Consider the following 13,402-nt stretch of genomic DNA (forward strand, 5'->3'; position numbering starts at 1 on the left):
GAGACCTCTTCCTCACTTTTCTGGGAAAGTGAAGGGGCAGATCTCATTCACTTTCAGGAAAAAAATGACTGGACAATCATTGGTCAAATGTATAGATGCCATCATAAACTTAATCAATTGTCAGAAACACAAAGCTCCGACACTGCATCTAAAACAAATGATTTGGTTTACTGATGCCAATACTTCCAACAAAGTGGCTAGTAATATATGCAGTGTGGCAAAAATAGATGCGAATAATGAATCACAATTGACTTCCACTGACCATTAGGATTGCCAATTAAAGTGCCCCTGAATTTACCCCTCTTCCACAGGTAGGATTTTGGACATTTTGTTGAACATTGTTTATGATCTGGGCTACATAAGAAGCACCAATGAAGTATTTTCTCTGCCTAAGCAAAGCAAAATTCTTGGATGCATGGGAGCTATTTCTAAAATACTATGAATTTAGGGCAGGCAAATGAAGCATGCATGGTAGATTCAACCTTTGGCATGGGAAAGAACTCATTCTCACGGATTCACTTGTAACTGTCTATCAAAGTATATGTTTCGGAACTCTTGCTTCACTCATTTCCTATTGCAGCAATGGTCTCTCTTCAGTTGATATCCTTCTTATATTATTTAGTGTGAATTACTGCTCCTTTGTAATTTTGCATTCTTTTCAATTGTGGTTTAGAACCCAAAAATTAAAATTAAAATCAACAAAGACAAAGAGGAAAGATAACATCAGCTATTAGTTGTCAGTTCTTACCTGTGCAAAATCTGCAGCCAACCTCATTTTACCTCCTTCACCCAGTGGTCTCAGCAGACTAGCATTGCGGATGAATAGTTGAATAGCTCTCTGTGCAATAGTTTCCGTGCTGTCATAGATGAAGTCCACACACTCAAAGTTTTTAAAGTAGTCACTCATGATGCGTGATATAAAACCTTGCAATTCTTTCATGTAAAGAGAACATGGGACTTCTGGCTTCCCCGACAAAGGCCTGTACAAATAAATGCAAACCATGTTATTATTCCAACTACTCTTCCAAGAGCAAATAACAAACAAGCTCACCTTTATTCTACTAAATAGAGTAAAAGAAAGAAATTACATTTTGATGGTGCTTTATCAAATTCTAAAGTGCTTTACAACCAAGACCCCTACTTTATGTCAACCTGAATGCACATATCGTTTACCACTCCAAACCAAGTCTTCTGCCAACTATTTCATAGTACCATTTTGGCCTCTCTCATCTTCTGTCTCCCCCTTCTTTGCTACTTACACTCCCTCATCCCGAGTTACTGCACTATGTTCTCCTGATCCTCCACTCCATCTGGCAGTACTCCCATTGATTGGTATTCTACCGCCATCCCAGGCTCGAGGTCTTCCCGGATGGGCTCACTGTTTTTTCTCAGCTTCCATGTTGGCATTCTCAGTTGCAGCATCTGCCACTTGCTGTTCAAGAGCAACCAAGCAAGCCATTTCCCCATTCACACTGGTGGGCTGTTTTGGCAACGGGAATCCTGCAGGAGCCTGTCATACACATGCAATGAACTGGTCAGGGTTGGGGTGGATTTGGAAAGGCAGGTGGAAATCCTGCCTATGACTTTCACCAATATGGGAATTTGTAGAAGTGTGGTCTGGACTACAATTTGGAAAACATCTCATGATGCGCAGGCAGAGCAATTATTTTTGCAACACAGGAAGGAGAATCATAGAACCAGTAACCCAATGTGATGATATTATTAACTCTCAAAACGTATGAGTGGTATTTGAATGAATGTTATTTTGGGCAAACCTGTTTTTCATAGTTTCAAGGAGTTTAATCTTTATGCACTTAAAAAGAATTACCACATTATATGTAAGTTATCAATAAATATTCCTCCAAAAATATAAATATACAGGTAATAAAAACATGCTGACCGGCAAGTTTCAGGTTCCATTCCCAGTGTTTGCCAAGTTCACTGATCTCAATCAGTGCAACAGTTGGGGCATTAGACTAGGTCTCAGCACTGCGGGATGGAAAGAGAATATCTACTAGGGCTCCTCCTCCCAATCACTATCCAATGACACCTGCTGGAAATTGCATCTTTATGGACATCGAGCGAGAAAGGACAAGTCTAGACTGCAATTTCCTCAACAGTTGAATAGCCTGTTGACACACTATCTATGCTTACATGTTAGCTGAGCTACCAGAGGGCCAGTTGTGGCATCTGCAGGATGAATACCTCAGCAAGATTCAGCAGAGGAAGGGAGAAAATGGGCCCCAAAAAGGGTTTAGAATGATTGTTTTCTCTAGAACATGGAGCTCCAATTCCACTTTGGGTCAGAGGAACCATCTTGTCAAATTGAGTTTGAATTTTTACAATCTTTTTTGTCTAATAATTACCCTGCAAAGTCTTCTTGATGCATAGTGATAATAATGGCCTCAACTGAGTCTTCCACAGAGTTTAGCAGTGGCTGTACTGCATTTCCCATGAGAGCTTGAATTGTCTAAAGAAGTGAAATAGAAAGGTTTAAAATTGAAATTTATAGGTCAATGGTATGTTAAATAGCATTTAAACATTACAAGAATCTGATTTTTTTTTTAAAGTTGACTTAAAAAAGATATTTAAAACAGTTTGGGCAGTCTCAACACAGTGCCCAGTACCATAAAACTGCCATTTTAGGCCTATTTGTGCTGAACTATGGACAATCTCACTGAGAGAATCCATAAAGGTGGCTTAGGCTAGGAAAGGAAAAATTCATACTGATGCACTAGGAGTGTGAATGAGATTGGGGGTTAAGGTACATTATTGGGCCAAGAAGAGGAGATCTACTCTGCAACTGATCATGCTATGCCTCACTTTGGAGAGGTTGGCATTGACATTTGCGCTGGGAATTTCTTCGGGGGTTCTTCCAATTGGCCACTGTAACTTTGGTAGAAGATCAGCTAAAACCCCCGATAAACCACATACACGGGATTTCGATCTTCCGCCAAAGCTACAGCAGTAGATCGGGAGAACGCCAGAGGAAACTCCCGGTGCTGATCTCCAAAGTAGAAAAATATTTAATTTTGCAACATCGATATCCCACCTCAATAAGCAGGTAAAAAGAACACCAAAAAATATAAATGACAAAAAAAAATTCAATTTTTACTACTCCACATAACTCAATTACATTTTTTAAAACACATTCTCCCTTCAATCATTTCCAAGAAAAATTATGCAATTAAATATAAAATGGATAATTTTCCTTCAATTCTACTGTACAGTTCACATATAAGTAAATCTGTAATGTTAACTACCCCATTTTCACACCTTTACAAATACTAATAGTTAACTAAAAGATGAACAGTATCAGTTCAGCACCTTACTGTTCAGTAATTACGAGTATCTAACTAATATAAATGTGTACGATTCCTAAGTATCTGCAAGGTTCTTTGTTTAAAAAAATAGTTTAGTTAAGTATACAATAAATTATCAACAAATCATATATCAGCATCTCTTACTGTAAATAATGAAAAATGTCATCTCCAGAAGTTATGTTTTCATTCAAGCAAAAAGACCCGAAGAAACATGAACTGAAATTCAGTGCTGCATTCCTTCTGTTCACTGTCATGAATAGAAAAAATGACGGTGAACAGAAGGAAAGCAGATCCCACTGGTCAAAAAAGTAAAAGCCCATGGGATTCAAGGGAAAGTGGCAAGATGGATCCAAAATTGGCTCAGTGGCAGGAAGCAAAGGGCAATGATTGACAGGTTTTCTTGTGACTGGAAGGCTGTTTCCAGTGGGGTCCCGCAAAGCTCAGTACTAGGTCCCTTGCTTTTTGTGGTATATATTAATGATTTGGACTTGAATGTGGGAGGCTTGATCAAGAAGTTTGCAGATGATACAAAAATTGGCCACGTGGTTGATAGTGAGGAGGAAAGCTGCAGACTGCAGGAAGATATCAATGGACTGGTCAGGTGGGCAGAAAAGTGGCAAATGGAATTCAATCCAGAGGTGTGAGGTAATGCATTTGGGGAGGGCAAACAAGGCAAGGGAGTACACAATAAATGGGAGGATACTAAGAGGTATAGAAGAACAAAGGGACCTTGGAGTGCATGTCCACAGATCCCTGAAAGTAGCAGGAGAGGTAGATAAGGTGATTAAAAAGGCATACGGGATACTTTTCTTTATTAGCCAAAGCATAGAATATAAGAGCAGGGAGGTTATGCTAAAACTGCATACAGTTCTGGTCACCATATTACAGGAAAGATGTGACTGCACTAGAGAGGGTACAGAGGAGATTTACGAGGATGTTGCCAGGGCTGGAGAATTTTAGCCATGAGAAAAATTGGATAGGCTGGGATTGTTTTCTTTGGAGCAAAGGAGGCTGAGGGACGATTTAATTGAGGTATATAAAATTATGACAGGACTAGATAGAGTGGATAGGGAGGACCTATTTCCCTTAGCAGAGGGGACAGTGACTGGGGGGCATAGATTTAAAGTAATTGGTAGAAGGATTAGAGGGGACCCGAGGAGAATTTTTTTCACCCAGAGGGTGGTAGGGGTCTAGAATACACTGCCTGAAAGGGTGGTAGAGGCAGAAACCCTCAACTCATATAAAAAGTACTTGGATGAGCACTTGAAGTGCCATAACCTATAGGGCTATGGATCAAGTGCTGGAAATGCGATTAAGCGGGATAGCTCTTTTTCGGCCAGCATGGACACACTGGGCCGAATGGCCTTCTTCTGTGCCATAACTTTCTATGATTCTATGAAAAGGCACAGTTTTACAACTGAAACAGTCTGTAATTTACCTCCAACGCTGTTCTAATTGTTTGTTCAGCAGCTAAAGGGAAGGAGCTCAGGGTAGACAATACCTGGAAAAGCAAACAATAGATATGTCATACTCAGTGGTAGGTGGAACATTTTTTTAAACACATATCTCCTCTCAGTTCCCCTTTCTCTGATGAAAATAAGCCCAGTTTTGTGCATCTCTCTTCATAACTTAGAGCCTCAGGTTCCCGAATCAGCCTTGTAACTTTTCTCTGAACCTAATCTAATGCATCAATGTTTTTTTTAAAAAGATGGAATGCCCTTAAACTGCACAGAATATTCCAAATGTGTCCTCATTGATGATAACATGAGAATAACATTTTGACTGACTGAAGCGGCAATATTTATGCAGTGAAGGAGGGAGACAAGCTCATATAGGTCTCACAAGACTGCCGTGAGCAGTTACTAAAGGGACACTGTCTATTATTTTCCTACTATTTGATGATAGTGCCATCATATGCTATGTGGAGGATAAATGAATAATAAATAGTAGATAATCTTCTTTGATAACCCCTTTGCCCAGCTTAATAATTAAACAAGCATTTGCCTGCAGGATTCCAGTTAAAACAGCAGAATTAGGGCTGGACTTTCTCAAATTGGGTGGTACAGTGGCAGAACACTGATTTGAGAGGGCTCTAGGTTCGGCTAATATGCATCCAAGGGTCATTAAAGAGATGGAACTGCTGCTCTGTGAGCCCCTTGCCTGTATTTTCAATAGTTCAATAGAGTCAGGGATAGTTCCCTTACACTGGAAGCTAGCTCATGTAGTTCCTATTTTCAAAAATGGGGACTAATCAGAGCCTGGGAACTACAGGCCTATCAGCCTGACATCCATTATTGGGAAGATGCTGGAAGGGATCGTAAGAGATGCCCTTTATGATCACTGGGCAAGGGAAGGGGTCATTAGAAATTCACAACATGCCTTCCGAAAAAATAGGTTGTGTCTAACAAATTTGGTAGTATTTTTTTTTGAGGAAGTCACTAGGGTAGTGGATGAGGGAAATCCGGTAGACAAGGTCAACCTGGACTTTCAGAAAGCCTTTGATAAGGTACCTCACACTAGGTTATTCACAAGATAGAATCTTGTGGTATCAGTAGAAATTTGAAACGCTGGATTAGGAATTCACTCCAATCCCGCAGCCAAAAGGTTGTAGTTAACGGATGTGGTTCAGCTTGAAGCGGTGTTCCCCAGGGATCAGTCCTCGGTCCGCTACTCTTCACGGTCTTTATTTATGACCTGGACAGCGGTGTTGGGAGTATGGTAAATAAGTTTGCAGACACCACCAATATCTGTGCAAGGGTTAAGACGGTGGAAGAATGCAATCAAATCCAAAAAGATTTAGATGTGCTAGGGGAGCGGACTACACATTGGCAAATGGCATTTAATTCAGATAAATGTAGTATTATGCATGTTGGGAGGGCCAACACAGAATACACGTATTATTTGCAGGGGACAATACTGAAAGAGGTTGAGAGGGAAAAACATCTTGGTGTTATTGTGCACAGATCACTAAATGTTCATGACCATTGTAGAGAAACTGTAACTAAAGCTAACAAGGTATTGGGTTGTATTAATGGAACCAGTCAGTATAAATCAAAGGTCAAACATGGGCAAGGAAACCTCCTGCTGATTACCACCTACCGCCCTCCCTCAACTGATGAATCACTCCTCCTCCATGTTGAGCACCACTTGGAGGAAGCACTGATGGTAGCAAGGGCACAGAATGTACTCTGGGTGGGGGACTTCAATGTCAATCACCAAGAGTGGCTTGGTAGCACCATTACTGACCGAGCCCTGAAGGACATCGCTGACAGACTGGGCCTGCGGCAGGTGGTAAGCGAAGCAACACGAGGGGAAAACATACTTGACCTCATCCTCACCAATCTACCTGTTGCAGATGCATCTGTCCATGACAGTATTGGTAAGAGTGACCACCGCACAGTCCTTGTGGAAACGAAGTCCCGTCTTCACACTTTGGACACCATCCAACGTGTTGTGTGGCACTACCACCATGCAAAATGGCATAGATTCAGAACAGATCTAGCAGCTCAAAACTGGGCATCCATGAGGTGCTGTGGGCCATCTGCAGCAGCAGAATTGTATTCCAGCACAATCTGTAACCTCATGGTTCGGCATATTCCTCATTCTACCATTACCAACAAGCCAGGGGATCAACCCTGGTTCAGTGAGGAGTGTAGAAGAGCATGCCAGGAGCAGCACCAGGCATACCTAAAAATGAGGTGCCAACCTGGTAAAGCTACAACACAGGACTACATGCATGCTAAACAGTGGAAGCAACATGCTATAGACAGAGCAAAGCGATTCCAAACCAACAGATCAGATCAAAGCTCTGCAATCCTGCCACATCCAGACGTGAATGGTGGTGGACAATTAAATAACTAACGGGAGGAGGAGGCTTTGTGAGCATCCTCATCCTCAATGATGGCAGAACCCAGCACATGAGTGCAAAAGACGAGGCTGAAGCATTCGCAGCCATCTTCAGCCAGAAGTGCTGAGTGGATAATCCATCTCGGCCTCCTCTCGATATCCCCACCATCACAGAAGCCACTCATCAGCCAATTCGATTCACTCCCCATGTGATATCAAGAAACGAATGAGTGCACTGGATACAACAAAGGCTTAGGGCTCTGACAACATCCCGGTTGTAGTGCTGAAGACTTGTGCTCCAGAAGCCAAGCTGTTCCATTATAGCTTCAACACTGGCATCTACCTGACAATGTGGAAAATTGCCCAGGTATGTCCTGTCCACAAAAAGCAGGACAAATCCAATCCGGCCAATTACTGCCCCATCAGTCTACTCTCAACCATCAGCAAAGTAACTGAAGGTGTTGTCGACAGTGCTATCAAGCGGCACTTACTCACCAATAACCTACTCACCGATATTCAGTTTGGATTCTGCCAGGACCACACAGCTCCAGACCTCATAACAGCCTTGGTCCAAACAAGGACAAAAGAGCTGAATTCCAGAGGTGAGGTGAGAGTGACTGCCCTTGACATCAAGGAAGCATTTGACAGAGTGTAGCACCAAGTAAAATTGAAGTCAATGGGGATCAAGGGGAAAACTCTCCAGTGGCTGGTGTCATACCTAGCACAAAGGAAGATGGTCGTGGTTTTTGGAGGCCAATCATCTCAGCCCTAGGACATTGCTGCAGGAGTTCTTCAGGGTAGTGTCCTAGGCCCAACCATCTTCAGCTGCTTCATCAATGACCCTCCCTCCATCATAAGGTCAGAAATGGGGATGTTCGCTGATGATTACACAGTGTGCAGTTCCATTCGCAACCCCTCAGATAATGAAGCAGTCCGTGCCCGCATGTAGCAAGACCTGGACAACATCCAGGCTTGGGCTGATAAGTGGCAAGTAACATTTGTGCCGGTCAAGTGCCAGGCAATGACCATCTCCAACGAGATAGTCTAACCACCTCCTCTTGACATTCAATGGCATTACCATCGCTGAATCCCCCACCATCAACATCCTGGGGGTCATCATTGACCAGAAACTTAATTGGACCAGCCACAAATACTGTGGCTACAAGAGCAGGTCTGGGGCTGGGTATTCTGTGGCGAGTGACTCACCTCCTGACTCCCCAAAGCCTTTCCACCATCTACAAGGCACAAGTCAGGAGTGTGATGGAATACTCTCCACTTGCCTGGATGAATGCAGCTCCAACAACCCTCAAAGAAGCTTGACACCATCCAGGGCAAAGCAGCCCATTTGATTGGCACCCCATCCACCACCCTAAACATTCACACCCTTCACCACCGGCGCACCGAGGCTGCAGTGTGTAGCATCTACAGGACGCACTGCAGCAACTCGCCAAGGCTTCTTCAACAGCACCTCCCAAACTCCCGACCTCTACCACCTCGAAGGACAAGGACAAGGGCAGCAGGCACATGGGAACACCACCACCTGCATATTCCCATCCAAGTCACACACCATCCTGACTTGGAAATATATCACCGTTCCTTTATTGTCACTGGGTCAAAATCCTGGAACTCCCTTCCTAACAGCACTGTGGGAGAACCCTCACCACATGGACTGCAGCGGTTCAAGAAGGCGGCTTACCACCATCTTCTCAAGGGCAATTAAGGACGGGCAATAAATGCTGGCCTTGCCAGCGACACCCACATCCCATGAATGAATAAAATAAACCACAATTTTGATACTATGCAGGTCTTTGGTCAGACCAGATCTAGAGTACAGTGCCCAGTTTTGGTCCCCCCACATGGTGAGTAATATAGTGGTCTTGGAAAAGGTCCAGAGGAGAGCTACAAGAATGATTCCTAGCTTAAAGAACCTCAGCTATTCGGATAGGCTCAAGGATCTTGGTCTATTTACTTTAGAGCAGCACAGACTTAGAGGTGACTTGATAGAGGTCTATAAAATAACTGAAGGGCTTGATAACCCTTCAATTATTTTATGTTTAAAATATGCAAGAATAGGAATAGACTAGATGTTGGGCGGTTGTTCTTTTCTCAGAATTGAGCCTCTGGAATACATTGCCGGCTGTTGTGGTGGGTGTTGACTCTCTGCCTGCCTTTAAGGAGGGTGCTGGTCTGGTTCCTGACTGGGGCAGAGATCGCATTATATAGATAATACTTGGTCCATGTGATCTCCTGGATTGGTTTTAATCACCTGAGGGGATCAGAGAGGAATTTTACAGAGTATTTTTTCCTTTGTTGGCCCTGGGTTTTTTCTCTGTTTTTTTGCCTCTTCCAGGAGATTACATGGCTGCAGGGGTGGGGGCGGGAGGGGAGGATGGGGAGAGACGTTGGGGGAGGGAAGAAGTGTTTAGCCATGTTGGTGTGGCCATCATGGTGTGGAGCAGGTTTGATGGACCAGCTGGACTTATCCTGCCCATCAATTTTGTATGTTGGTAGCAAAGAGATTGAGGCAGGGAGGGCAACTGCCTAATTCCCACCCTTTACAGCACTGCCAGAAATGTTCTCACCTGCCCCACCCCCCACTGACTACCCTGCCATATTTAAATGAGACATTTCAATGAACTTTTTATATACTTCATTCTTTTCTCATCACAGTTGTTCAAAGCAGCAATTAATTTTTAAAAGTTGCACGCAGCAATAAATGTCAACCCCTACCTTCAACACTGACTGGTACAATTTATACAATGAATTCACTACTGCAACATTCCTTCTCTGTCCCTCTGTTAGTGGTCCAATCACTTGACTGGCATCACCCTGTGTGGACAGCTATGAAGAAATAAAAAAATTGCTTAAATTACATACATTTGATTTGGAATAAGTTAGTATGCAATTCAGTGTAATGGTGTTTCCTTATTCATTTTCTTACAACATATAACTGATGAGACAAGTAAGATTAGACATCAAGACGTGGGTCAACAAGAGCTTCCTCCAGCTAGACAGTGGCAAGACTGTCATCGTTCTGTTTGGTTCTCATCGGAAATTTTACATCACAGGTCCCGATTCTACCCCCTTCCCACTCTTTGTGCTAAACCTGACTGTGCAAATTGAATGTCTTGTATGACTGAGCAAACTCCACATCCAGTCTATCACTAGGACTGACTATTTGCACCTCAAATATCACCTGCTTCCACACCTATCTTATTCTCCCCCTCTCCCAGCCATCACTGAAATCCTCATTTAGACTTTTATCAACTTCAGGTTCGACTTTACATCATTATCCTTGGGCTCCTGAGGTTCTGAGTCTGGACTACTGCATTTTTCCCCCTTCTGCTCCACCATGGGTGGCAGAACAGTCAGCCACATGCTCCTGCTCTCTGGGATTCTCTTCCTAAACAACTTTGCCTTGTTACACTTATTCCCACCTGCAAAAGGCTCTGTAAATCCTACCTGCTTGACCTCACCTTTGGTCATCTTGCCTAACTCCTCTCTTAATTCCTGCTCAGTGTCTAAATTCATCTTCCCCACCTTGTAAATTGCCTTGGATAGCTTTGCAGTCTTGAAAGTGCTACATAAATATGTATTTTGTTGTTGAAATATCAGTAATATAGAAATTAGGAAAATTAAAAGAGCATCATGTTAAAGACTAAGTAAAGTAAATGAGTAAAGAGGTGCATTCAAATCAACTTGTATTGTCTTGACGTAAAATGCACAAGAAATGTATAGAAAATATATCTGTGATGACACAAAAATACGCGTTTAAGTATGACAGAAAGAGATTTTAAAATTTAAAACAGCATTTAGAACTGCATGGTATTTACAGTCAATAACATTGCATTAGTCTTTACCTATAAATAGACTTTTACAAAGATTTCCATCTTTAAAAATGGGTAAACTTAGCTTTGACAAAAACATTTTACAAGATGGTTTAATTGTGCCAACACACACAGACAATCTTCAGATATCCAACTAATGAGTACAAAAGGGGTGTTAGCAGCTCATGAAACAAATGAGGAAAAAAAACTGCAAAGAAACTAATGGAAGGTTGGGAACAAAAAATGCAGCAGACAAGTTTGACTGTAAAGATAGGTAGTGTTCAGCATTGATGAATGATATTAACCAGATGTTAAGATTGTCTATTGCATGGGTAGAGAAAGAAAGAGGAGCAGAATTAATATCTTACAGATCTTCCAACAATTTTCCTTGAATATTCACATCAGAAATCTTTATTCGTGGTAGTTATTGCTTCCTAACTCTTCCAAACCAATACATTAATTTCTAGAGAAGTTGCTAAACTAATGCGATTTTTTCAAATTATTTAAAAACTACTTGAAACCATCAACATGCACTTGCACTTATATAACCAGAAACATCAGTGCATTATAAAACACTGAAAATTATATATGAAAAAATAATTCAATGACTTAAACTCTGAAAGTACCATAATTATTCCATTGCAAAATTGTTACTGACTTATACTAACTACAACGCTGTTGGTTGTTTTCGGGATGTTTTGATTTTTAAATGAACAAAATAACAGACGTCACAGTGATTTGGGGAGCAAGACAAAGTCACTCTATATGATGAGTGACTTGTAACCTATTTGAAGATATAATGATAGTATTCTCGGCATCGATTCTTCACAATTTTCAATTAGGGAAGTATAGGAGGGAATGTTGGACTACCTACCCAGTGGGGTTTTCTTCATTCTTAGGATGGAAACTGGTCCAAGTAAGCATGCTCCTGGGATTTGGATGTCTAAATGTCATTGGGACATAAAATATGATTTTTCCCATGTTGTATAAAGTGCCAGGACCTCCATGACAGTGCCATTTCTTTTTAACCTGGAACTAATCTATGCAGATTTCACTATAAAATCTTTAAATAGGTCAAAAACAAACCTAGCATGGCCTAAGGAGATGGCTGAGAGCAATTTTGGCACATCGAGGATGCCTATCCTTCAAAGAAAGAACTTGGATGTTCCAATACACTTCACAGCCTATTAATTGCTTTTTCTTAATGATTCAACTATATATAGTAGCAATGTGGCAAGATTCTACAGACAGAACCTAAGGGTGAGGTAACAACCTTCTAGTAACAAAAGAGAGTAGCAAAAGTAAACGTTGGACCCTTAGAGGCTGAGACAGGAGAAATTATAATGGGGAAATCAGGAAATGGCAGATATGTTAAACAAGTATTTTGTATCTGTCTTCACAGTAGAAGGCATAAAAAGCATACCAAAAATAGTGGGGAACCAAGGGGCAAATGAGAGTGAGGAACTTAAAACAATTAATATCACTAAAGAAAAAATACTGGACAAACTAATGGAACTAAAAGCCGATAAATTCCCTGGACCTGATGGCCTACATCCTAGGGTTCTAAAAGAGGTGGCTGCAGAGATAGTGGATACATTGGTTGTGATCTTCCAAAATTCTCTAGATTCTGGAACGGTCTCAGTTGACTGGAAGGTAGCAAACGTTAAACCGCTATTCAAGAAGGAAGGGAGAGAGAAAACAGGGAATTAGAGGCCAGTTAGCCTGACATTGGTCATCGGGAAAATGCTGGAATCCATTATTAAGGAAGTGGTAACAGGGCACTTAGAAAATCATAATATGATTAGGCAGAGTCAACATGGTTTTATGAAAGGGAAATCGTTTTTGACAAATTTATTAGAGTTTTTTGAGGATGTAACTAGCAGGGTAGATAGAGGGGAACCAGTCAATATAGTATATGTGGATTTTCAAAAGGCATTCGATAAGGTGCCACATAAAAGGTTGTTACACAAGGTAAGGGCTCATGGGGTTGGGGGTAATATATTAGCAGTGATAGAGGATTGGTTAAAGGACAGAAAACAGAGTAGGGATAAATGGGTAATTCTCAGGTTGGCAGGCTGTAACTAGTGGGGTGCCACAAGAATTGGTGCTTGGGCCTCAGCTATTTACAATCTATATTGATGACTTAGATGAAGGGACCGAGTGTAACGTATCCAAGTTTGCTGACGATACAAAGCTAGGTGGGAAAGTAAGCTGTGAGGTGGACACAAAGGGCTCAATTTTTCCGGGAAATTGCAGGTGCTTTGGGGGCAGGGGGGGCTCCGAAAATCGGGCAAATCCGGTTCGGGTTCAGAACCCCGCACCAACCCGCAGACTTCAGAGTTCCCCACTGATGCTTCTGGGTGCGCGTGCACCTCCTGAATGTGGAAGTCCCACCGGCAATTAAAG

General features: G+C 41.9%; 1 protein-coding gene across 2 annotated transcripts in view; it reads right to left on the reverse strand.

The window, feature by feature from the left end:
• The window catches only part of cog5 (component of oligomeric golgi complex 5), a 148,843-nt gene that overhangs the window by 10,725 nt on the left and 124,716 nt on the right, over nucleotides 1-13,402 (reverse strand). For both annotated transcript variants that reach the window (XM_068004865.1, XM_068004864.1), the window contains exons 15-18: nucleotides 9,900-10,010; nucleotides 4,762-4,824; nucleotides 2,367-2,470; nucleotides 749-980 (exon numbers count right to left, since the gene is read on the reverse strand). In XM_068004865.1, coding sequence (XP_067860966.1) covers nucleotides 749-980; nucleotides 2,367-2,470; nucleotides 4,762-4,824; nucleotides 9,900-10,010 — 510 coding nt within the window. The remainder of the gene's footprint in view (nucleotides 1-748; nucleotides 981-2,366; nucleotides 2,471-4,761; nucleotides 4,825-9,899; nucleotides 10,011-13,402) is intronic.

Source organism: Heptranchias perlo, chromosome 24, assembly GCF_035084215.1.
Source record: "Heptranchias perlo isolate sHepPer1 chromosome 24, sHepPer1.hap1, whole genome shotgun sequence".
Taxonomy (NCBI): domain Eukaryota; kingdom Metazoa; phylum Chordata; class Chondrichthyes; order Hexanchiformes; family Hexanchidae; genus Heptranchias; species Heptranchias perlo.